Here is a 27,463-nt window from a genome sequence, read left to right as displayed (position 1 = left end):
CTTAAACCACTCATCTCTTCCAACAATCCTGTTCTTCAAGACTTTGAAAGCCTTCAGTAATGCTGTTACTAAAAGATTTAGTGGTCCTGAAATAGATTTTTCTGAATATTCTGGGAGTCCTGCCTTGTCCACGAATGAAACTTCTATTACTGAAGTCGGATCACCTTTGAGGAACCAGCGCACGAATGACTCTTCATCTCAGAAAATATGCAGTCTTCCTAAATCTTCTCCAAAACAACAAACCAAGTACATAACTTCTGGCTGTATGTCATTCTCCTCTCCATACAAATGGTCTTCTGAAAATTCCTGTCATTGGAACCCATCATCTGCTCAGTCTGTCAAGTTTTTATCTCCTGCTAAGAAAGCTGTGGTTTTGCCTTGTGACGTTGACTCCAATTCGGATTATGACTCAGTAGCTGAAGAAGCTCTGTTACTGGAGTCACCTGTAAGCTATGACAATGTCTTTATGCTTCCAGGGGTAAAACCAAAAAAGGTCCCGTAAGAAGAAGCATCGTCGGAGATCTTGAATTTATGATTTATCTGTAAGACTTTTTGTTTCCCTTAGCCCTGTTTGGGTGTAGCACACCATACCCATGGAGGAACCATCGGAGGCAGCAATGTGAGGCGCACTGCATAGGTTGCCGCTGGTAGGGTGTGCATTCAATGGAGGTAAACATTACAGGAATAGCACACAGTGGGGTGGAAGTACGCTATAAGAAGAAAAAGAAGAGAAAAACACAGTAGTGTCTGTTATTCACATTACACAGCACAGTAGTGTGTTATTCATGTTACACCGCACAGGCCATATACATGTTACACAGCACAATAGTACCCTGGCCCTTATACACATTACACCGCACAGTAGTACACCAGCCCTTATACACATTACACCGCACAGTAGAGCCGCTTATACACATTATGTCACAGTAGAGCTCATCATCTACATTCCTCCTCTGCATTTATCCTCCTCCCCAGTGCTTCACCTCCTCATCATCATTCCAATGCCTCATTCTTCATCATCAATCTTCCTCATTCATACACACAGTTCCTCCTCCTCCTCATTATTCCCCCCCCCCCAGCTGCTATGAATCATCATCATTCCTCCTCATTATTGCTCCTTCTCCTCCTCATCATTCCTCTTTCCACAATCCTCCATTTCCCCTCATTTTCTCCCCCAGGAGTTTCTGTGCTACTTGCAGTACCTTGCCTGTTGCACTGTCCATGGAGCAGCTTCACTGCTCACTATTCTCTCTGCTAACTCTCTATTAAAATTTCCCTCCTCTAACTCTCTATTAAAAACTGTTCTACAGGATAGTGTCCTCTAGGGAAATTAAGGCAAGGAAGAGTAATACTTAGCATCTGGAAAGTATTATAGATCAAGATTAAAATCCAGTAAGGGAAGGACAGTAATCTAAACCAGACACTACAAGGCTATTGTCAGGACATGGCAGCCGCGCTGGTCTTTGTTGCTGCATGCCGGCTACAGCGGCTCCGGCTTCCTTTTGTATTTTCCCCACAGTCCCTGCTGCTCTCCCGTTGGCATTCCACATGTGATGATCCCGCTGGCTCCATGCTGTGGGCGCCGCAATCTTGCCATGAGTCAGTTGACCTGAACTGACCAGTCGTAATATAGTAAGAGATCACCTGTCCAGTTTCACCAATCACAGCACAGTAAGGGGTATAAAGGGGCTGCCTGGGCAATCCAATTCGCCAGAGCAATGTAGCTTATTCGGCCACATCCGTAGGCTCCTGACTACTGGCGGTCAGTGGTCCAGAATCCAGGACTTGTGTTTGTGAGAATTCTGTGTCCAGATATCAGTGTTCAGCTCACTCCTTCAGTGGACTCCCAAGCAAGTCTAGGGAATCACTAGCTCAGTTTTGCTGAAGTAACCTTGTGCATTTCCTAATTTACACCAGCTATTAGTATACTTCAGGCCTCAGCCAACTCTCAGCCTTAGCACAGAGGTTCCCATGTTGCCTCAAGAACCATTGCCAGTTCCAGCCTGGTCCAAGAAGCATTGCCGTTCCCAGCCCAATCCAAGCAGCATTGATGGTTCCAGCCTGATCTAAGAAGCATTGCCAGTCTCAGCCTGGTCCAAGTAGCTTTGCCGGTCCCAGCCCAGTCTAAGAAGCATTGCCAGTCCAAGCCTGGTCCAAGTAGCACTGCTGGTTCTAGACCGGTCTTAGTAGTATTGCCAGTCTCAGCCTGGTCTAAGAAGCATTATCCTTTCCAGCCCAGTCCAAGTTGCATTGCTGGTCCCAGCCCAGTCAAAGAAGCATTGCTGGTCCCAGCCCAGTCCAAGTAGCATTGTCCCATCCCAGTCCAAGAAGTATAGCCAGACAAGAACCTAGTTAGTTCCAGCTTAGCACCCGAAGCTCAGCCAATCTTTCCTATCCAGTATCCTAGTCTCCTCCAGTTCTGTTCTTACCTTAGCCTATGATAGAGAGATATATCCTTCTGCCTCAGTTCCTGCATTACAGCACTGCTACCAAAGACTCGCCGAAGTCTACTCCGGGAACACCCAAATCAACCTTTGTGACAGCAATGAAACTAAATGAAACAAATACACAGCACAATTGGACATGTCAGTGGGATAAAGTTGTAAGCTAGTTTTTTCCTTTTTCAAATAGACAATTAAGAATATTCATATTCTATGTTTTTGATGCTAATGAATCATGACAAGAGATTTGGCAGGTAAGATATGACCTCTGTTTGAGCAACTGTCATAATAAATATGCCAAATGTATCCTAAATTATGACATCACTTCAAGATACCCAGATAAGACAAATAAGGGTGAACCCCAGTCAAGTAATAGATGTTTTTTTTTTTTTTAAAGACAATGAAAAAAATACAATGAAAAATAAATGACTGTCTTGTGCAAATGCTGGGAATAACATCATTCATTTGCTAGATGTTATTAAAGAGGCATATTATAGCACAGAGCAGCAAACTCATAATCAGATATTTGTTATTTGTTGAAGTTCATTTTGAATAAACTGTTAATGGAAAGTTCTCAATAACAGAGAAAACACTTGAGGTTCATAAATATCTGCCTGGTTTTAAATATAATAGATTATAGTAGATAATAGATAACTGTATTTATAAATTTATTTTATTTATGTAATTTTATTTATTATCCTTTATTTATATGGCACCACAAGGCATCCAGAGCACCCAATTACAGAGTATATAAACAAATAATCAACACAGGAAAACAGTGACTTAAGGTGGGTACACACTGGCCGATTTATCGGCCGTTCTCTTGAATGGCCGATATATCGCGGGTCCGTCGGCCAGTGTGTACGGGCGATACATCTGTGAACTCCGTCGTTCACAGACGTATCACGTCGGCCCCGCAGCATAGCCGACGGCCAATATATCTACTGATATATTGGCGCATCGCTGTGTGTGTATGGGCGGTCGGCCGACCGCCTGTACACATGCTGCGGCAGCCGGCGGTGATTGACAGCTGAACTGGGTGTGTGTGTGTACACACCCGCCCAGTTCATGACGTCAGTCCCCGACAGATTGGCCAGGGTGTATGCACAGCACACTGCCCGATCCGTCCACACACTACAAGTGTGTACCCACCTTTACAGTTGAAGACAATAGGACAAATACAGGGTAAATAAGCAGCTGCATCAGCAGATGACACTGAAATAAGTATCAGGTGGCAGAAAACCACATGATTTGGTGCAGTCGAAGATTATTAAAGTGCGAAAAGGATAAGCACATGAGGGAAGAGGGCCCTAACCATGAGAGCTTACATTTTAAAGGGGAGGGGCAGACAGAAAGGGGTGACACAGATGGGGTAGACAGAGAGCGTAGAAAAGAGGGTTAGGATGAGATTTGGCTGGGTTTGGTAAAGAAGAAGGTCTTGGGAGCCCATTTGTAGTTTTTGTAGAGAGGTGGAGTGTCTGAGGGGGAGAGGTAGAGAAATCCAGAGAAAGGGAGCAGCACGTGAAAAATCTTGGAGGTAGGAGTGGGAGGAAGTAATCAGTTGGAAGAAGACTGTAGACATACAATGAATTTATCCATTAGGACACTATTGTATCCCAAAAGTGTTCTACAATTAAGGATTAAAGAAGGGTTGTTTAAGAGAGATGGGGGATGTGTACAGTCTCTGGGAGGCCCCTTTTCTTGCCAGCGCATGTTCTGAATTGACTCTGGCACTGTGCCAGAGTCTACTGCTAATGCACAAATCACCAGTAAAATCACACTGCTTCATTTTCTCAGTGATTTCTGTAGTGCTTGGCGGAGAGGTACATATAGTCTGAGTGCAGGGTGTGTAGTATGGGTCCTTCTGCACCCATTATACTAGTCAACAAGGTTTCATCAACATGGAATCATTGGATCTTGTATACAATGGATCCGACAAAATACAAAACATACTGAGTGCACATACCTGACCAGTTTGGATACTTATCACCTCATGGGATATCAGATATACACTTTATTTGCTTTTTAATATTGTACATGCATTTCTTATAATTACTTGGATCATTTCTAATAATGATTAGGATTTTATTATGTTTTATAAACTGAATTACATATTTTGCAGGTGGTTGCGGCATGGAAAGATGCAAGTAAAGCAGTGGTTCTCAAACGCAGTCCTCAAGGCAACCCAATGATCCAGGTTTAAGTTTATCCATGCTTGGCCACAGGTGACTTAATCAGCACCTCACTCAATTTGATTTAACCATCTGTGCTGAGCCATGAATATGCCTAAAACCTGGACCGTTGGGGTGCTTTGAGGACCACGTTTAAGAACCTCTGAAGTAAAGTAATGATCGCAGAGAGATGTAAAGAGGATAGCACTAGAGAGATAGGGTAATGTCACTGGAGAGATGCCTGGAAAGGGAGTACAGCGCTGGACAGGGGTAGTTTAGGAGAGGCGAGATCCCATGTGCATGCTTCATGCAGACCCCTCCTCTCTGGCAGCAGTGCTGTAAACTCTGACAGTCGTGCGCAGGGCACTGGGAGCATGGCACAATGCGCCTTGTCCCCAGGGCACCTCTATTGCCATGCGTAAAGCTCCAGGAAAATGGCTACCATGCCATTTTCATGGTGACTTTTATCTGCAGTGCTAGCATCCGCTGCTGGACTCCAGAGGGGTAAATACAATTATATGGGTGCTGGGTGTACGATGTGGGCCCCCTGGACCCATGTTACCATTCATCCAGCATTAGTGCTGTACTTCATAACCTATCCCGAGCTGACTGGAGTAACGTGCTAGACTCAGCATTCCAACTTCTGCACCAACCTCCCAGATAAATCTCTTTCTATTATTCTCTTATGCGATCCCCCCTCTTCTCGTGAATATAACACAGGTATAGTGTTTTGGCAGGAGCAATTCCCACATCTCCATACTTCTTATATACTGTCCATTCTCTCTAACTCCTTAAATGCTCTATCTGTGACATCATACCGAGAGATGGAGTATAAAATATTTTATAGCAGATACCTATCTCCATCTAGAGCTAATGTGATTGGAAATGCTGAATCCTCTAAATGCCTTAAATGTGACATTACTCCTGCTACGTTATTTTGCTGCCTTTGAAGCTGCTGTTCGATCAAATGGTTTTGGGTTCAAGTCAAACAATATGCTATTTTTCAACCTTCATTGAACTACTCCCATTGACCACTGAGTGGGCAGTTTTAGGCTAAGTGAGTCCTGATAGCTGCATGACTCCAGGTAATCAGAACTTCTCACTATCGTTACTGCAGTCACCTGCAAGAGTGGCTATCCCCTCACCCTCCATCCATTATTCTCTTTAAGCGAAAACTTTTTTGTACATTTAAGATGAATTGGATCAAGACCTCCTTAAACAAGGAAGCTCGGGTCTCAGGTTAAGAAATTCTTTAATATCTGGGACAGATTTATCATTTCTCAATCAGACACCATTAAATCTCAGATACATGCGTGTTTTCAAAATACACAATAGTATGAAACCCGACTATTGATAGGTGATGCTCCAATACACAGGGCCGAAACTAGGATTTTCATCACCCGGGGCAAGGCAAAAAATTGGCGCCCCCCTCCCAAAAAAACACAATCAAAAACAAACCCTGTCAGACTAAAATAATCATATTATCAAAAAATGCGAAAAAAGAGGATACTATTGGACAATATTCCCCTATGTGCCTCAAAAACCCTATGTGTCACATGCCCCGCCAGCGTGTTCAACTACATGCTCCTTTGTGTGTCCCCATACATTGCACTATGGGGGTAATTCTGAGTTGATCGCAGCAGGAACTTTGTTAGCAGTTGGGCAAAACTATGTGCACTGCAGGGGAGGCAGATATAACATGTGCAGAGAGAGTTAGATTTGGGTGTGGTGTGTTCAATCTGCAATCTATATTGCAGTGTAAAAATAAAGCAGCCAGTATTTACCCTGCACAGAAACAAAATAACCCACCCAAATCTAACTCTCTCTGCACATGTTATATCTGCCCCCCCTGCAGTGCACATGGTTTTGCCCAACTGCTAACAAAGTTCCTGCTGCGATCAACTCAGAATTACCCCCTATATCATAACACTTCATCACTGCACTACATTCCCCTATCCACTGCACTACATCACTATACTACATATTCTACACGCTGAACGACATCCCTACATTACATGCCCCTATGCACTGCACTACATCACTATACTACATCCCCTACACGCTGAACTACATCACTACACTACATGCCCCTATGCACTGCACTACATATCCTATATGCTACGCTACATCACTACACTACATCCCCTTATATGCTACACCACATCAGTGCACTACGTGCCCCTATATACTGCAATACATCACTACACTACATACCCTATAAGCTACACCAAATCCCCCGTCTGGGAGGCAAAGTGGAGGTTGATGCTGCTAACTGGGAGCACAGTGCGCTTCTATAGCTTGTAAAGTGCACCGCACGCTAGTCGCAGCACTGCATGGCAAAGAAGAGAGTTTAAGACAGTAGCCGGCATAGGAGATATTCCAGGTAATGGAGCTCACCTGCACAGCACCGGAGACAGCTGCGGGCAGACAGGTGGGTCAGAAACATTGCCCTGGGAGCTGTCTGCTGTCTCACAGGTGCAGCACAGCACTGCCGTTTAAAAAAAAAAAACCTTCTCCTCTGTAACTCCATGGCGCCCCCTCAAATCCTGCACCCGGGGCGCATGCCCCCTTAGCCCCCCCCTAGTTACGGCCCTGCAATACAAGCTGATGACCCTGAGAATGTAACGATCATACGTGTACCAATAAGTTGGAAGTTGCCCCCCCCCTCTTCCAAGGCTAACCGCCTCTCTCTGTTCACTCACTTTTCTATCACTTCTTATCTCTTTTCCCCTCCCCATTCCTTCTTCTTTTCTTTATAACCTTCCTCTATTCCCTTTTCCCCCCTTTCTCTCATTTATAATAATTTCTTTGAAGTATTCCTTATTCAGTTATATTTACAACTTTTGTAATGACTACTATTTTTGACTATTATATACTGATGAAAAATATGGAAAACTGACAGCTGGATCGCAGATACTTATATGAACTATCCTTTGACGCGTATCTGGGACCTTTTTTGTATATTCTTCTTTATAGCACCTCATACCTCTTTTGAAAACCTATATTGTGAAATGTTTTAACACACTTTCATTCTATCCTTACATTGTAATTTCATTGTATGGTGACTCCAAAGCTGTAAGACCTTCTGTATATAAGAACTTTCATTGTAAATCTTGATCACTTTATATGCTCGTCACCTACTGTCTCAATAAAAAAAACAGTGCTAAAAAAATGTGTTATGTGTTCCTGGGTGGGTACAGGATGTTGGCTAATCAGATGCAGCTGTAACATAGTATGGGTGTGTTTTGGAGTGACATGGGCATGTTGCTGAAGGTGGTTATTTGGTTGCGTACAAAGACACTGAATCACTCACATTGGGGGCCAACTAAAACGATGAGCAGGGGCAACATCTGTAAACACAAAGTGGGTGTCTCAGTCCTTGCACATTTGGATTCACAAATGTGCACTAGGGAAGAGTTTTGTAGCAGCATTAGCAAAGAGTTGCAGCCCTAACTTCTACAAAAGACACAAGGACTCAGTAGCGGATATTGCTACAGGCACACAGGATTTTTGCCCAGGGCACCGCCTTCCGTAGGGCACCGCAGTCCGGAGGGCACCGCCGCCATAGCAAGATCTGCTACTGGTGGTGCCCCCCCGTTGCTGTGCAGTGCTGACTGTGCAGTGCGCGATTAAGTCATCGTGCCCCGCACTGCATTGTGGGAGTGGCACAAAGACACTAGAGGTCATGATTGACCTCTAGTGTCTATGCGGTGCTATGGGAGGCACGTCATGACATCTCTCCCATAGATCAGAGGAGTGGCGCCGGCGGCCGGACACGGAGGGCAGCAGTGGTCGGGAATCAGGATCGAGGATGGTGAGTATTAATTTTTATTTTTTTATTTTTTTTGTAAGCGGCACAAACTAGGGGGCACAACTCTACTGGGGGCAATACTACTGGAGGCACAAACTAGGGGGCGCAACAACTCTACTGGGGGCATGACTGACCATGCCCCTTCACGAAGAAACGCCCCTATTTTTTCACGGGGCACCACAAGGGCTAGATCCAACCCTGCAAGGACTGCAGTGACTGCGTAATCAGGCCCTATGAGTAGAAAGTATCCTGCCTCCATTCCAGATATTTCCCTGGCTGGTTTTCCATCCCAATCTGCCCCTGCCTCCACCCCTGGTGAATGCCATCCTGGTCAACCAGTAATGACAATGAAAAGTAGGGGAAAGAAACAACCTAAAATCACAGGACCAGAATTTCTGACAAAGCTAGAAGGACCAGAAGATGAAAATCTAGTGATTTAGAGTACATACAGTATATCCAATGTCTTTTTAAAATCCCTGAAAAAGTCCAAAATCTCTAATCTTTAAGAAGATGGCTAGGCTAAATAAGAATAAGTTATCTATGGTCTGAATATGGAATAGTCTCCATCAAATTATGATTTAAAATGGTAATTGATTAAATGTTTACATTTCAAACTTTACAGGGAAGAGTTACATGATTTACATAAATACAGGAAAAGATGAATAATGTCATGACTGGCAGGAGGTGGCAGCTGCCCAGCTGGTAGCCTCCGGCAGCACTGTGCGCCCCTGAATACTATGAACACTCTGTGTTTATATTATTACTGAACAACTATATCTATTCTATAATCATTCAAAACATATTACAATCTATTAAATATTTGCAGACATGGGGGGGGGGGGGGGGGGGGGGGGTTTAGTTTTGACTGCCCTAATACAGTATGTCTGGTTTGATATAGTCATACACCAGTACATGTACTGTAGTGGAGAAAACATAAAACGATAGAAAACATGAGGTAAATGAGGGTGATGAAGCATGTAAAAAGCAAGAGTCCATGCAGCTATGGCTCATACATTAATTAGGCAAATAACATCCCAGCATGCTTGGGGGTCATGCATAAAAGTGCTGAACTATAATTATGGCTAACATGGCAGCACAAGCAGGCCTCTGTGACACTGAGGAGGAGTGATTGCTGAGGTACATTTAGCAGCAGCTTCAGTAATCATTTCCTAATGGTGTCAGCATGGAACTCAGAGGGCAAATAATCAGTAGCAAAGGGTAATGGCCCTCATTCCGAGTTGATCGGTCGCAAGGCGAATTTAGCAGAGTTACACACGCTAAGCCGCCGCCTACTGGGAGTGAATCTTAGCTTCTTAAAATTGCGACCGATGTATTCGCAATATTGCGATTACTAACTACTTAGCAGTTTCTGAGTAGCTCCAGACTTACTCTGCCTGTGCGATCATTTCAGTGCTTGTCGTTCCTGGTTGACGTCACAAACACACCCAGCGTTCGCCCAGGCACTCCCACCGTTTCCCCGGCCACTCCTGCGTTTTTTCCGGAAACGGTAGCGTTTTCAGCCACACGCCCCTGAAACTCCGTGTTTCCGCCCAGTAACACCCATTTCCTGTCAATCACATTACGATCGCCGGAGCGAAGAAAAAGCCGTGAGTAAAATTACTTTCTTCATAGTAAAGTTACTTGGTGCAGTCGCAGTGCGAACATTGCGCATGCGTACTAAGCGGATTTTCACTGCGATGCGATGAAAAATACCGAGCGAACAACTCGGAATGAGGGCCAATATTAGGTGAAAGTGCAGTACAGACCAATATATCTGTGCATTACTATGAAGTCCAAGTTGACGCTCCCACTTGGCAGTATCCCCCTCCTCAATTACTATTATATACTATGGTACTATATGGCTGTTGGACACTTTACTAAGATTGGTAGATAAGTTACTAATCAGTTTCTTTACTATACATGCATTATTTGTTGTGTTTTTAATGAAATATGTGTTTTAAACAGTATTTTACTATGTGGTATTATAATATATTTCTTATATAGTCCTATGTTAACATCGAAGTATCCCACATCGATTAAGCGTGCACTGGATGATGTTTCTGTTCCTCCAAAGGAGAGCTAAACTACAGTCTTTTCTCATTTCCTGTATGCTGTTGCTCTTTATTATTATCATTATTATTATTATTACTACCAGTTATTTATATAGCTCACACATATTCCGCAGCGCATTACAGAGCCTATTCAGCCATTCACAGCAGTCCCTGCCGTAATGGAGCTTACAATCTAAATTCCCTTCCATCAAATCGTTCCGTGTGTATGAACGAGGACAATGATGATGTGTGCACCTGCGGGTCGCTAGCGACACCCTCAGATCTTTTGTACATGCAAAAAAATCTGAGGCTGTCGCTAGCGATGCGATGCTGCTGAACGCAATATGGCCCCAGATCCACCCCCTGCCATCATTCGTCGCAGCCGACATCGGCAAGTGTGTATGCACACTTTTGAATCATCATGTGTGTACCCACCATTACAGTATATTTTTGGATTGTGGGAGGAAGCTGGAGTACCCGGAGTAAACCAGTTAGGGCCATAGTGGGAATCGAACCCATGCTAACCATTACACCATCCATGTATTGCTTTGTGCACATTAGTATCATGTGGAACCTAATATGTGACAGTCATACACTTCACATCCCTCTTCCCCCTCTATTTATTAACTTTTTAGACTTTTGCAATTCTTTTTTGCTGGTTTAAATCCATGAAACCCACTACCTCTGTGGAAGTCATTCTCTGTTACATTCCCAGATCAAAGCTACTGAACTACCATTGCAGTGATATATTCCATTAAAGGAGATGCAAAAGATACATAGATGAGCTATGTATAATGTTAAAATTGCTGAATACCATTATGTAAACTCCTGAGACTTGTAATTGCTAATCACATGATTTGAATGCTGTAGCAGGTGATTACACATTATACAAATTCTAGGGGTTTACAGCTGCTGATTTTTACTTTGCATGTCACAGCTGATGAATCGTTTCTTTTACAGAACAAGCTTAAATATAGAATTAGTTTATTTTAATAAGTGATCCACTCTGCCAACTACTGTATGGGATAACTCTGAACTTCCTGCATCTTCCAGCAACAGGCATCTGCTGAGTGACGTGTGGTAGAGTCATGTTACATTTTCCTGCACAATTCCATGGTGGCTCATATATATACTTAGTGACTTTGGACCTGAATCCCAGGTGGATGCAAATTCTGTCACAGCTGCATCTTTGTATGCAGCGGAATTGAGTAGGTAGCTAAAGCCGCAGCCACTGTCTTTTGTATAGCAATGCACACAGTCAGCTCCTCAATTCCACCGCATGTGTACGCGGCACTGGTTGTACATTAGTCACACCATCAAAGTTTTGAGAAATCCTATGTCCGTCAGAACTAAGACGCCGGGGCCAATAACAGTAGACCTCATTCAGGTCCAGTTGTTACTATTCATGCCGCAAAGTACTTTGCACATGTGCAGGACCTGTACTGCATGTGGGCAAATGGGTCCTGCGGTGTAGGAAGCAGGACGGCAGCAGTGATTGACAGAATGTTGCTGTTGGGGCAGGGGTGGCAAGGCAGTGCTGGATTTCCCACTAGGCATGTGAGGCACGTGCTTAGGGATGGCACTTGCTGGGGGCGGCATGGCAATCCCCCCCAATTAGAGAAGCTGATGTCCGCCATGTCCCCATTGTGCAGCTGCTGCTAGTGTGCTGCACTGTGGGTTCCGTCCTCCCGTCCACCTCCCCGGCCGACATTGAGCTAGGCTGCATTAGCGCCCCGGCTACCTCTTCTCACATAGGTAGCCGCGCAGCGCTACAGCTTCTGTCTCTGTCTCTGGCTCTGCCCCTGCCTCCCTCTTCACCCCCGCAATCAGCGTCTTCTGGGGAGCCAACCCCATCCCACGCACATTGGCCTGCGCTGCTGCAGCATTAGGAGGACAGAGGCAGCTGGAGAGGATGGAGCCAAACGTAAGAATAACACACTCCACTTCTCTCTCTCGCACATTGTAATATGTGCTCTGCCTGCCACAATGTGTAAAAAGGGGTACTATGCCTGCAGTAATGTGTAAAAAGAGGAACTCTGCTGCTGTGGTGTGTTAAAAAAGGGGACTCTGCCTGCAGTAGTGGGTAAAAAGTAGTGATGAGCGGATTCGGTTTTACTCGGTTTTATTCGGTTCTCAAAACGGCATCTTATTGGCTCACGGATGTCACGTGTTTTGGATAGCCAATAAGATGCCGTTTTGAGAACCGAGTAAAACCGAGTAAAACCGAATCCGCTCATCACTAGTAAAAAGGTGGGCTCTGCTACTGTAATGTGTAAAAAGGAGGACTCTGCTGCAGTAGTGCGTAAAAAGGGGACTCTACCTGCCGTAGTATGTAAAAAGTGGGACTCTGCTGCCGTAATGTGTGAAAGGAAACTCTGCCTGCCGTAATGTGTGAAAAGGGACTCTGCCTACCTAATGTGTAAATAGGGGGACACTTCCTGCCGTAATGTGTCAAAGGGGACTCTGCCTGCCGTAATGTGTTATAGGGGCTCTACCTGCCGTACAGTGTAAAAGGGGACTCTACTTGCCGTAATGTGTGATAGGGGCTCTACCTGACGTAATGTGTAAAATGAGCTCTACCAGGCACAATACGTATATAAGGGGTAATACTGTGTGGTGTAATGTGACTGCTGGACACTACTGTGCGGTGTAATGTGAATTGATACAATTCTGTGGCCATGCCCCTTCCCATGGTGGTGGTGGGGTGCGCCAATATCATTGTGCCTAGGGGCGGCCTGACCCCTAAATCCAGCTCTGTGGTAAGGACCTCTTGTTTCCCAAAATGGAGGCATGTCTCTGCCATTCAGAGGGGGGGGGGGTGATCACTGTTGTTGGATGCAGATATCCAGGCCTCTGCAATGGATGGCTTGTGTGTCCCCATCGGTGAGTGAGTCATCCGATGCTGTATCCTAGGTTGCTGGTGGGATCACTACTATAGCAGTAGGTGGCACATCCTGCTGCATTACCATACAGTGTTATCGCTGTTTCCAAGGAAGCAGCAGCAATAGCCACTCTAACCACATTGGGATTAGGCCCACTGTGCACAAGTAGGAAGTCACTGACTCCGACACTCCCCCCCCAAAACAATTACGACACACCTGCATTCTACTCGCTACCGGTCACCTCCCACAAACACTTACTACCTGTTAATCATTCTGCATCTAAAACCACACTACTATCACCGTCTTAAATCCATAGGGTAGCACGTACGCAGTAGAAAGATATTGTCCAGCTGCAAAACCATTGGCATTGTGTCCAGCTCTCTTAATAAAGTACTATGTATTGGAACTTGTTATAAAATATCTAACTTCTACACTTTTACTGAACCAGGAGATTTATTTCCTGTGTGTCTGTAGATAAGATAGTGCCAGGCGTTTCTTGCTGATTTAATATAACAATATTTCATGTTGCCTTGAAAATATTTTATCCACAAACATTGTTTAGCCGGACAGATGGTGCTGTATGCTAAGGCTCCCGGTTGTGATCGCTCCCTCAGTATAGATAATCTACCTCTGACTCCAGCTGTTTTGTTTTTTCTACAACATCATGGTCACAGGGCACAAATGCCTTCATGTGGCCATAAAGCACTATGTAAAATAAAGCATACCCATATCTTACACACTTGTACCCCTTTCTACTGACGTAATAACCTGGGTTATTGCAGGTCTACCCGGATCACAGCTTGATTTAAAAGAGTGCTTAAAAAAATAACTACTAGGGTTGGACCCGGGATAGACTGGGGTAGCCTGCTGTGTAAACAGGTGACCGGGCTTGGAGAGTTGGATCACTGGCACTTGGAGATGATGTTATCTCCAAGTCCTCACAGAAGGAAGATCCACCGCTAACCCAGGTCCAGCCTGCGGTGTGAATGGAGTTTCAAACCGCTGTGACATGGCTTGAAACCATATTCAATTACACAGGTCGGACCCGGGTTTTTGGTGGATAAGGGGTATTAGATTACCACACACAGGGCCTGAATTAGATGTGCACTGAAATGATGCCTCTACTGCGTCTTTGTACACAACAGCTGTGTGAAAATTTGCAAAAGCCGCAGGAGGTGTCTTGTTAGCATACAACTCAGAATCAGGCCCATTATATCTGAAGCCAGCATTTTGCAATACACATGGCAGCCACCTGACCCCTGGCATTCACATGTGTCCCTGGTAGCTAGAGAAATCTCCCCTCTGTGATGTCCTTCCTAGAGATGCTATTAGAGAGCAAGCAGCCGGCAGATCAGTCTCAGGGTTTCTTACCAGTTTAATCAGCCAAACATGCATTTATTCACTTCTAAAATTGTGTAAATACTTTCTGATGGTTCTAGTATTTTATGACATGATGCTTCTCCCCAAAGGTAACACAGAAACATAGAATTTGATGGCAGATAAGAACCACTTGGCCCATCTCGTCTGCCCCTTATTTTTTTTATTTTTTTTACCTTTAGGTAACCTTAAGCCTATTTAATCTTTACTTATTTGCAGGGATATTCATATGCCTATCCCAAGCTGGGTACACACCTACTGTATACAATTGTTGGTCCGTTCTTTCAATTCCTGACCTGTTCACGAGATATCTTAAAAGTGTGGATGGACCTTCAATCCTGTTTTATTGGAAGAAAACAGATTGCATCTGAAGATCAGGTTTTATGTACAGTTTAATTTTTATCAGATTTGATGGAACAATGGGCCTAATTCAGACCTGATCGCAGCAGCAAATTTGTTCTCTAATGGGCAAAACCATGTGCACTGCAGGGGGGGCAAATATAACATGTGCAGAGAGAGTTAGATTTGGGTAGGTTATATTGTTTCTGTGCAGAGTAAATACTGGCTGCTTTGTATTTACACTGCAATGTAGAAGTCAGTTAGAACACACCCCACCCAAATCTAACTCTCCCTGCACATGTTATACTTGCGCCCCCCCCCCCCCCCCCCCCCCCCCCCCCCCGCCCTCCACTCCTTCTCTGCAGTGCACATGTATTTGCCCATTAGAGAACAAATTTGCTGATGTGATCAGGTCTGAATTAGGCCCAGTGTTGGACAAAAAGTGAAGTGTGTACACACTACCAACCGATTTGTCCGATGCTTTTCCAGCAGAAGCGCTGTCTTTGTTTTTTCAACATATACAGTATTTTAAATGAGTTTCATGGATGGAAAGTAGATTGAAAAGGTGTGTACACATGAATCAGAACTTTAATTGGGACTTAACACATGATCAGTACACAATAAAAGTATACATAATCTACTGTAGATGTTTCATTAATCACATATATTACTATATTCCTATTTGTCCCTATTACCCCCTCTGCATAGTTCATCATTTACTGTTACAACTTACTGATAGCAAGTTAGTTGTTTATGGAGGATAAAGGAGAATGGGAAAGGGATATCTTCTGCACTAGTCAACCATATACTTTATTTTATTACCCTAATTGTCTGCAAAAAGTCCCCAATTTGTAATCATGAGATAATTTTTCATTCATCAACAGGGGGTGATGCCATGGACAATAAAAATAGGTATACAGGAAAAGGATTGTCTCTTGGTTGGCACACTTATGAAGAGAAATTGTATCTAAAATGTAACTTTTATTAACATTGTTAAAATGCCTTAAGATGTGAAAAATAAAGAACAGAAAATAAAGGTGAAAAATAAAAATAAAGTATTAAAAATGATTCACTGTGTATTATTTCGCTTTGGGGTGGTCTTCAGTATGCCGGCTGTCGGGATCCCGGCACACAGTATACCGGCGCCGGGATCCCGACAACCGGCATACCGACACTTATTCTCCCTCGTGGGGGTCCACGACCCCCCTGGAGAGAGAATAAAATAGCATGGCGCGCGTAGCGCGCCACCGCGCCCGCAGCGTGGTGAGCTCAGCGTGGCGTGCTGCGAGCCCGCAAGGGGCTCATTTGCGCTCGCCACACTGTCGGTAAGCCGGCGGTCGGGCTCCCGGCGCCGGTATGCTGGTCGCCGGGAGCCCGACCGCCGGCATACCATACTACACCCTTCGCTTTGAATTTTATTAGTTTTCTCTACACCCATGTAGTTGCCTTTGGGATTGCTTTCAACAATCAATTGGTAGTTGTATCTGAAGTTACTGATAGTCTAAATATGTAAACCTTTACTTTCAACCTTGAAGGTTTAATATATATTTAGACACTGAGATCAATAGGATATATATTCCGACAATCATATTACGTGTTCTCAATATATACACCAATATAGCTACTAGGCAGTGGCGGATCCAGGGGGGGGGGGGGGGGGCACGCGGACCCGTGCCCCCCTGTCATGTCTGGCACTTACAAAAAAATACAAAAAAACAGTCCCTTTAAAAAAGAAGCGGCGGCGCAGTTCACTGGCGCCCGCCGCGATGAAGGGCCCAGTGGCGGCGGCAGCAGTATTAATGAGTCAGAGTCAGGGGCGGATCCAGGAAAAAATGACAGGGGGGGGCACCACTTGCACGCCTTCGGCGTGCGGTCCCATGAAGGTGCGCGTGGCCTCACAACAAGGGCATGACCTAGCAACAATGGTCATGGCCTCAAAGGGAATGTCATATTCGTAAGACGGGAGGAGAGTGACACTTTGGAGAGGCAGAGAGTGACAGAAGAGAGAGGGTGATGGGTTTACAGTGACTCAGGGGAGAGGAAGAGGGTGAGGCAGTGGGTGAAGGAGACATAGTGGGAGACGGAGAGGCAGTGGGTAACAGAGAAAGGGTGACAGTGAGAGGCAGTGTGGGTAACACTGGGGAAAGGGTGACGAGAAAAAAGTGGGTGATGCCAGGGGGAGGTGGCAGTGGGTAATAAGGAGAGGCGGACAAGGAGAGGCAGTGGGTACCTAAGGTCTCTGTAGGAGGGAGTAGTGAGACATTTGTAGTAAGGTTTACAGAAACATGAAGGGAAAGTATCACTGGGGAAACAGACAGTAGAAAACATGGAAGCTTAACACAATAACTGAGAGGAGAGAGAACAAGAAAGAGAGAGAGAGTGGGGGGGGGAGAGAGAGAGAGAGAGAGGGGGGGGAGGCAGGGGCTCCTGAACCCAGCAAACAGCCTAATATATCCTATCTAAAGGTGGGTACACACTGGCCGATATATCGGCCGTTCTCTTGAACGGCCGATATATCGCGGGTCCGTCGGCCAGTGTGTATGGCCGATACGTCTGTGAAGTCCGCCGTTCACAGATGTATCGCGTCAGCCCCGCAGCATAGCCGACGGCCAATATATCTACCGATATATTGGCTCGTCGCTGTGTGTGTACGGGCGGTCAGCCACATGCTGCCGGCGGTGATTGACAGCTGAACTGGGCAGGCGTGTGTACACCCCCGCCCAGTTCATGACGTCAGTCCCCGACGGATCGGGCAGTGTGTATGCACAGCACACTGCCCGATTCGTCCATAGATATATCTGCCTATCAATTGATCGGCAGATATATCTTCCAGTATGTACCCACCTTTAGAATTAATAAAGCACAAGTGCATCCCAGCGCTGCAACTGAGTGCCCAGGTAACTATATATATATATATATATATAAACAGTATGTGTGTGTGTATATATACTATATATATATATATATATATATATATATATATATACATACACACACACACACACACACACACACAGCATGTGTGTGTGTGTGTGTGTGTGTGTGTGTGTGTGTGTATATATATATATATACATACATACATACATACATGCATGCATACATACATACATACATAACTCTATTTATATGGCTGCACCAGATTCCCTCTCATTAAACGCCCACTCACTGACCTTATGCCCATGGGGCATGCTGCTGCCCCACCAAGTCCAGGTGCTGGCGAGTTGCCTGCTTGATTCATGCGCAAGCCGAGCCAAGCACCAGCGGCTGCCGATCGTGGAGGAGGGGAGGAGAGAGAAGGGGAAAGCCTCCCCTCTCCTCCGAGTCTTCCGGCTTTACTACAGCCGGCTGCCGACTGCCTCTCACTGTCACCCTTTCTCTGTTACCCACTGCCTCTCCGTCTCCCACTATGTCTCCTTCACCCACTGCCTCACCCTCTTCCTCTCCCCTGCGTCACTGTAAACCCATCACCCTCTCTCTTCTGTCACTCTCTGCCTCTCCAAAGTGTCACCCTCCTCCCATCTTACGAATATGACATTCCCTTTGAGGCCATGACCCTTGTTGCTAGGTCATGCCCTTGTTGTGAGGCCACGCGCACCTTCATGGGACCGCACGCCGAAGGCGTGCAAGTGGTGCCCCCCCTGTCATTTTTTCCTGGATCCGCTCCTGCCACTAGGTAAATGGTAAAGTATGTTATGTGAATGTGTTTTCGTAACACCAGACGTATCACTTATTATTAAGTATTGTAGCTCCCAGAGGATTGTTAGGATTATGCATTAAGGGGTCTATTTACTAAGCTTTGGATGAAGATAAAGTACCAGCCAATCAGCTCCTAACTGTCATTTTTCAAACCCAGCCTTTGACATGGCAGTTAGGAGCTGAATGGCTGGTACTTTATCTCCGTCCACTTTATCTCCACCCAAAGCTTAATAAATAGACCCCTAAGTTTACTTGGGATATAAATAAATCCACTAGTAGAGTCTACTATGCAGACAGTAGAATGATATGAGTAATAACAAAAAATCAGTGAACACAAACACTCCCTAAAATATGTCTGCTTGTTTATGCAGTCAGGTTGCAAAAACATTTGAGAAATATTATTTAAAGGGAATACAATAACCAAAGGCTCTCCAACATGGGTGTAGCATGGTATACCGGCGGCCGGACTCCCGGCGACCAGCATACCGGCGCCCAACTGCCGGCAAACCGACAGCGTGGCAAGCGCAAATGATCCCCTTGCGGGCTCGCTGCGCTTGCCACGCTGTTTATTCTCCCTCCAGGGGGGTCGTGGACCCGCACGAGGGAGAAAATCTGTCGGTATGCCGGCTGTCGGGATTCCGGCACCGGTATAATGTGCGCCGGGATCCCGACAGTCGGCAACCTGAAGACCACCCCTCCAAGGGTGTAGTATGGTACCAATGCCCTCTATCAGTTCTATTATGGAGTCAGTAAGTACAGAAAGCTGGAATCAATACAGGAGTAAAATAATACCATTTATACCTATATAGCCTTTCCTGTAAGTAGAGAGAAGGAGCGTGTAATGTGCTGTGTCTCTGACTGCATACTGCTGGGGATCAGAAATGTAAGAGCTGAATAAAGATAAACACATTTTCTTTTCAAACATAGTTCTAGCTCTTCTCATTATCCAGCCCATACTATACCTCCATTACCGTCTGATTCATGTATCAGGCTGCCAGCCATATGAACATAAATCAGTCACATTGTTGCCAATCCCTATGAAAAGGTTACACCTGACAGATCTATCAGCTTCATGGGATGTGAAATTGGTACAAATGATATTACTGACAATGCTGAGATTGATGGGGCAGCTTTGTCATAATGTTGCTATATTTATTTTCATACAGAAAAATAAATGTTTTGCTCCAGAACATATTCATATCCAGATCAGTAAATGTAATAATTTATGTAATAAATTAAATATTTCTGAAAACATTCAATTATAATATTTCTATATTTTGGATTGTATAGTAGCAATAAAATATTATATGAGGAACAGCCAGTCCCTGACAGCTCCAAATATTTCTCATCTTTTTTTCAGATGGATTACTAATGTACGACCAAGGTAACAGCAGACTGGGGAGCACAATTACGCTTGTTCAAACCGATTAGTAGTGTGGCAATTGCATATATATATATATATATATATATATATATATATATACTGTGTATATATATAATCACATTATTTTTGTACTTTTTCTTTAAACTAGCATTTCAATACATTACACCTGGATAAATGTTCATCTCCAGATGTTTTCACTTTAATAATAATAAAGTGGTTACGGTACTATGGGGGCAAATGTATTAACCTGGAGAAGGCATAATGAAGTGATAAACCAGTGATAAATGCAAGGTGATAAATGCACCAGCCAATCAGCTTCAATATGCAAATTGACAGTTAGGTGTGTATCACCTTGCACTTATCACTGGTTTATAGATTCCTTATGCCTTCCCCAGGTTAATACATTTACCCCTTTGTGTTTTGGACCATGAGAAAGTGTATTATTTACTGTCAAATGAGGTATAACAGCTCAGCCGACAACCCTGCAATATACTTGCCACAATGGTAAGATATTTTAACTTGGAAAGTGAATGATAAGGTCTGCCCAGCTATTTTCATGTAATTAGGAAATGTTTGTGTCTCTCGTGAATGCACAGCACACTGTTTAGTCACCTTGTGAAGATCTTAGGAAGAGGCTTGAAATGTTATACCAACTACAATCTTAATCTTGGCTGTGATGTTATAGCCTCTGATTCTGCAAAAGTAACTGGTTTCTAGTGCTTTCAAATAGCTATATGTTATAGCAGTGCCGTAACTAGACATTTTAGCGCTGTGTGCAAAAAACAGCACCGGCGCCCCCCATGTACAAGACAGGGCCAGTACGCGCACAAAAAATGTAGGGGTCTGGCTTTATGGGGAAGGGGCGCAGCCACAGAGCTCCCTTTTACACATTATGGCAGGCAGAGCTACCTTTTACGCAAACATAACTTATGATTGAGGAGGGACTCACCACAGCCAGTCCCTGTGTTGAGACGGACAGTGTAGTATGGGGGCTGCGGGTTGTTGTTGCGCTTTGTATGTCCCCCACAGACTCATGTCTGGTGCTGGCGGGAGGCTGGGCAAAAGTATTGCTGAGCTGGCTGGGCTCCATAGAGTGCGCTGCGGTGGGGGACAGGGAGAAGTGTCCGGCGCAGCACAGCTTCCTCGTCATGCCCAGAACCACAGGGAGGGACTGGACTGGGTAAGGGAGAGGAAGCTAGGAAGGTGGTAGGAAAGGTTAGTTCGGCCAGCCGTTTTTTTGTTGACAGTCAACTTTAAAAAATATTAAAAGGCACTGTCCCCAATCCACGGATCCCTCTGTCCCCAGGGACCTATACGTTTATCCCCATTAATACCCGCCCAACCTGTCGCCGGGTCTGCTCCTCACAGGTCTCAGGAGTCTGGACAGAGGGGGCGGAGCGTGCAGGCATTCAGCTGCAGCGCTGCCCAGCTACATGTTATCAGCGAGAAAGGGAGCCGGGGCTTGTGTGCTCCCCTCCTGGGGCAGCCGCAGTGCTGCAGATAACTGTCAGTGATGGCTGGCTGGCAGGCGGTAGTGATGCAAGGCCAGTTGGGTGCATGCAGAGATTTTACTGCCACACAGCGCATTGCACTGTGTGCAACGCACCTCTCGCCCATAGCTAGTTATGGCCCTGTGTTATAGAGTGCAAATAGCTGCAACATTTTTCAAGGTTTAAAGTACAAGTTGTCAGATGCACAGTAATAGGTTACAAGTTTTAAAATTGCCCAAAATACTCCATTTGTGAAGTCCCAGCCCGTTCAACACGGGGCTGGATTTTCTGCAAAAAATATACCACACTTAATTAGAGACATGAATGCTCTACCTTAGTGTGGAACAGCAACTACAGAACATTCGCCAGGCTTTTTCTAATGCATGTTTTTCACTTAGAGTATCCTGGCTGGGTAACACAATACAATATATAACACCTATCCATTAGCCTGGTTATTTTGCTGGGTATAGCCATGTGATGTAGTTGGCATCCCGACATACAGGATACCACTGGTCAGGAGACCAGCACCGGAATCCTGAGACCTTTCTGAATCCCAACACCAGAATCCCGACATCTGGAATCCTGAACATTAGTATGCCTGGGAAGGTTAGCCTTAGGCTTAGTAGGGAGGGTTAGGGATAGGTTGTGGGAGGGAAGTTTAGGCTGTGAGAAGGGAAGGTTAAGGTTAGGCTGTGGGGGGAGAGTTAGGGTTAGGGTGTGGGGGGGAGGGTTAGGCTTAGGTTGTGGGAGGAAAGGGTAAGGGTTAGGCAGCAAGGGGGTTATGGCTAGGCTGCAAGAAGGGAGGGTTAGGCTGCAGAGAAGGAGGGTTAGGGTTAGGATGCAGGAGGGAGGGCTAGGTCTATGCTGCAGGAAGGGAGGGTTAGGGTGGACTGTGTGAAGGGAGGGTTAGGATTGGGCTGCAGGTGGAGGGTTAGGTTAGGCTGCGGGGGGAGAGGGTTAGGGTTAGCCTGTGGTGGGGGAGGGTTAGGCTGTGGGAAGGGATGGTAAGGGTTAGGTTGCTGGAAGGGAGGGTTAGGTTTAGGCTGCAGGATGGGAGTGTTAAGGTAAGGCTGTGGGAAGGGAGGGTTAGAGTTAGGCTGTGGGAAATGAGGGTTAGGGTTACTTTAGTTGCATGATCCCATCGGAATTATGGCAGTTGAGTTGCCGGGGTCAATATTCTGACCATTGGCATCCTAAATGCCGGCATCCTGTACCCAATCCATAGTCATGCAGTCTCTGATGCCTTATTTAACTAGCTATCCCCAAAGAGTTAGGGACACAGGGGCCTAAATATAATTGGTCATACAGATATGTCCTCATTCACCTAGTGTTTCTACACAATATGGTGTGAGATGTTTGGCCTGACTTACACCACAGGCATTATTGTGTACTTTTGCATACATTTTCCATCTCGTCGCACCATAGCTGCACACAAAGCTGCCCTGAGTGTACCAGGGACACTAGATTAGTACTTTTGTTGCCAAAAAAAAAATGGTATAAAACGTGTGGAAAAAGTTGCAGTTTACGCTCAACGATACGTGGCTAAAGGCAGGGTGCAGCCACTCGTATCAGAAACCAATCTTCTGCCTTTTTTACCCAGATTTATGACTACATCGCACACATCAGTACAAGTAATGTCAGCCTCAGTAGTCAGTGTACCCCTGTAATCTACTTTTGTTGCATTAGCAAGCAATGGGCTGATTCAGGTCCAATGGTTCTATAGCACATGTCGCAAAGTACCAATGTTCGATAATTTGCATATGCGCTGGACCTGTACTGTATGCAGTATGGGACCTTTGTTGTCGGATGCAGAATTGCTGCAAATGTCAAGAGACTGACAGTCTGCAGATGTTTGGGGAGGGGGTGGCTATGGCCTCCATTTTCCAAAAATGGAAGTATGTCGCCTCCATTCTATGGGAGTTCTGAGGCCAGGATCACCGTCAGAAGACAGAGATTTCCTGGACTTTTGGTACAAGCTGCGGCAGCTGCCTTGCATGGCACCATGGGTCACTCAGCCAGCCGATGGTGTTGCGGGTGATCCGATACTGCCTCCTTGGATGCAGCACTTGATCACACATGCATGAAAGAGGCGTCTATTTATAGCAGACGCCTCCTGCACATTAGCATATGTGTGCATCATTGTTGCTTCCAAGGAAGCATCAGCGATGCTCCCTCCAACCACATCTGAAACCAATACTCGGAAAGAAAAAGATGCTAGGTGCACCACACCACAACACAAACACACCACACCACAAACTTTGCGACTTAGCTTTGAACAAGTGTTATGTGGACACATCTGTATTTGGTTTTTGAACATATGTTGGTTAAGATATACACAAAGTACAGTGCATTTAGATATACAGCATATTTTCAATTGGCTGGATCGTAAGTCAACTAATCCTTTTTTGTTGCACCAGTCCTCCTTACTACCATGTGTCTAGAGCTAAAAGTGTGCTAGTCCCATCTGGGGAATGCAGGGCATACTCTACCCTGGGCCCCCCTCTGTATAGGGCCCCCCGCCCGCCAGAGCACACTGACATCACTAGCTCTCCCTCTTGTGCAGCAGCAGAACCAGGCAGCCAGATTGTGAGCAGGACAGTATGCATTGCAGTCAGAGACACAGGAGTATCAGATTTCAAGAGATACCGAAGGAGCTTCCTGACCAGAGGAGAGATAGCAGAGGGGAGAGAGCTGGAAGTTACCCAGGGATGCCAGCTTCTCCTCCTTCCGCCTGGGTGTCAGGGTTCTGTGTAACCTCTTATCTAATGAGAGCATTCATGTCTAGAGAAAGACACACACAGATCATTCTCCTGAGTCCTGTCCCAGTGTGTTAGTAGTAAAGAGGCTGCTGCTGCTATTGCATTTTTGCAAGACAAATTGTAGATTTTATTTGTATTTTAAGCTTAAATTGTCTTTGTTCCACTACAGGAAAACATTATAAAATAGTTGTCTCTCTATTAGGTGGAGATATAAACAGTACCCAGGCCTTATTAATCTATTAGTTTAAATCTAATATACACCATTGGTTTATATTTAATATACACAATCCATACCTCCCAACATGACCCATTCCAGGAGGGACAAAATGCTCTATACCTGGACTTCCCACTTTATGTATGATTGCAATCATCCCTTATTTATCAATTAAATAGTTCAACACATGTGATGTCAATCATATATTAAAAGGGAAGTCCAGGTAGAGTGCATTTTGTCCCTCCCAGAATAGGTCATGTTGGGAGGTATGCCCCCCTGTCCTAAGTGCCCTAGTTCCCCCCTCCCTAACCCCCCCAACCCAACCCTAAAGACTTAATTCTGCCCTGCTCCAGAGGCAGAAACAAACCCAAGTAAGGATCATTGTCAGGGCCATACTGGGTGTAAAACCTGCTTCTGGTCCTATACTGTAAGTATAAAGTAAATGATTGCAATTAAGAATTGTAGTGGAATTATTGTAAAACTGGCCAGTGTTGGTGCTGCACTCACAACTGCAATACACACACATACGTTGTAATTTTGTACATAATTAGATATTGCACATGACTTGAATAGCAAGCCAACAGCACCATTTGTAAATATGAATAATACAACAGTACTTACTGTAAAGAAAACACTATGGCAAAGCAGGACAGTATCACCATAGGAAGAAGGCAGTATCCCAAGACACTGGCAACACATCCATGTGTGACACCTGTGACACTCATCAGATTTAATAAAGCATGAATTCCCAGGCAGCCAAATATACTCATCGTGTACACGTAGCCAAAATGAATCTTTCCTGCCTGCAGACAAAAGAGAAATATCACTGAATTGATTTGTTCGGTAATAAAACAAAAAAAAAATGTTCTCTTATTTGTTCCTGGTCTTTCCTGTTCTGACCTACTGTATTGCTTATTGATTGCAATATTGTAGTTGTTAAAGTCTGTTTTCCCCAATATACTGTGCAAATATTTGTGTATACTCAAAATTTAGGCATTAACAAAATGATTTTCCTAAACTGGCATTAATATTAAACATAACTTAGCATGAAAGACTGAATGAATGTATTTCATCGTATAACTTAGCAGAACTTCTTTGATGAATTGTTTCTAAGACAATAGAAATTGTTTATGTTTGATTAGATTCTTTCAAAATGCTAGTTTTCCAGTGAATAAAATAAACCACCAAGCAGGGGCATAGCCAGAACTTTTTTGGCCCCATTGCAACATTTTGAAGGGGCCCCCATCCCAATGCTTCTAGAGAGACACCTTTTGCAGCAGTTGTTAGTTTTATGCCCTATAATAGTGCCCTAGTTCATTTTCTGAACCATAATAGAGCCTTATTTAATGTTATGCCCCATAGTAGTGCCCTAGTTTCTTTTATGAATCGCAGTAGTGCTTAAGTTCTCCCTATGTCACATTTCAGAGCTGCCAGTACACATTATGCCACACAGTACCCCCAATTCACATTATGATATATAGTGTCCCCCATTCATATTGTGCCTCATTTCAATGCCCTGGTTCATATTATATAACATTACAGTGCCCTCCAGTTAATTTTATACCACACTGCAATGAGCAGGTCCAGGTGCATACCTAGATGTATTGCAGGCCCCAAGGAAAAAGTTTGAAAGGACCCCTACATACCACCCAATGGTGAAAAATGTACATAGCACATGTAACTTTGACAGGGAAGGTGGCACCTCTCAGCTCTGGGCACCATAGCAGCTGCACTGCCTGCACCTATTGTAGCTATGCCCTTGCCACCAAGTAGCCCCTGAAGGTTGTATATATTAAAGATGTGAGTAATTCTGCTAATATTTTGTTCAATATCAGTTTTATGGCAGAAGAGGTTGTACCAGGCATAGGAAAACACAGCTGGAAAAACCCCTTCACCACAGCCTGGCCAGCGGCCACTACAAGCAGTACAAGAGGCTGAATGGAGCGACTGCACATACCCAGTGGCAGCAGATATTACTACCAAATCTGCTGTGTGTTTGTGTCTATGGATCTGAGTGCTCAAACATTGCACAAGAGAGAGAATCAGGTAAGTGGCTTGCCATGACCATTGGGCCTGCATATGTCTGTATTACATACACTGCACTTTGTTTGGGGCACACTATATCTTGTTACATGCTGATTATGCATCCTCCATGGGCTGGTGACATTCACTCTAAAATCAAACATTTGGAAACCCCCCTCCAGAATTTATGCGTTTGCCCCTGCCATGGATACAATCTTTGTGTTCCACTTTGAACTTAACATGCCACACTATGACTTTACTAATCTCCTGTTCCACATCTCTGGTCCCACACATTGTTTTTGCAGGCCTTACTCCCCTGTGGAAACCAGCCCTGGTGACAACTGGATGAGGGCTGGTGGAATCATGGTGCAGGAATTCCCATGCTATGGGTCTCCCCTCTAGGGTGCCTCTCGCCCTGGCTTGTGACCCTACCTCCACAATTTTTCCAATATCAGCCTAGGCAGAAGCACTAGTGCTGGTTATGTTTAAATGTGGGAATCTGTCACGGACCTGACGGTCACTTCTCCAGATACGCAAATCTGAGAAGCGCCGCCTGTGATGTGGGGATCACTTTGGACATACGGGGTTATACACATTTGCTGCCACTAGCAAAATACTCATTTAGCACTGTGCGCAAGTTACGCTTTTGCATTTACCTGCAAACACACCACAATACTTATAAAAAATAGGTAGATGTAAGCCACATTAGGCCTTAGGTTTTAAGAAACAGAATCAGCACTAGAATTTAGATTTTAATTCCAAGAATAATTCAGAGCTTTAGTTACAAAAAGTGTTACAAAGATTATTAAGAATATTTTTAAAAATA

The 27,463-nt window shown here is 44.7% G+C and overlaps 1 protein-coding gene across 8 annotated transcripts in view; it reads right to left on the bottom strand.

Moving 5' to 3' along the window:
- Positions 1-27,463, bottom strand: part of YIPF7 (Yip1 domain family member 7) — a 201,324-nt gene that overhangs the window by 103,072 nt on the left and 70,789 nt on the right. For 3 of the 8 annotated variants that reach the window (XM_063920987.1, XM_063920986.1, XM_063920988.1), the window contains exons 5-6: positions 25,237-25,418; positions 14,989-15,071 (exon numbers count right to left, since the gene is read on the bottom strand). The exons of 1 other annotated variant lie outside the window; for it this stretch is intronic. In XM_063920987.1, the coding sequence (XP_063777057.1) occupies positions 14,989-15,071; positions 25,237-25,418 (265 nt within the window). Of the gene's footprint in view, positions 1-2,429; positions 2,552-14,988; positions 15,072-25,236; positions 25,419-27,463 lie in introns of all 8 variants that reach the window. 4 more of the 8 variants (XM_063920989.1, XM_063920990.1, XM_063920992.1 and 1 more) reach the window with 2 other exon arrangements.

This window comes from Pseudophryne corroboree, chromosome 1 (genome assembly GCF_028390025.1).
Source record: "Pseudophryne corroboree isolate aPseCor3 chromosome 1, aPseCor3.hap2, whole genome shotgun sequence".
NCBI classification, from domain to species: Eukaryota; Metazoa; Chordata; class Amphibia; order Anura; family Myobatrachidae; genus Pseudophryne; species Pseudophryne corroboree.
This window is presented reverse-complemented; position numbering and strand designations above follow the sequence as displayed.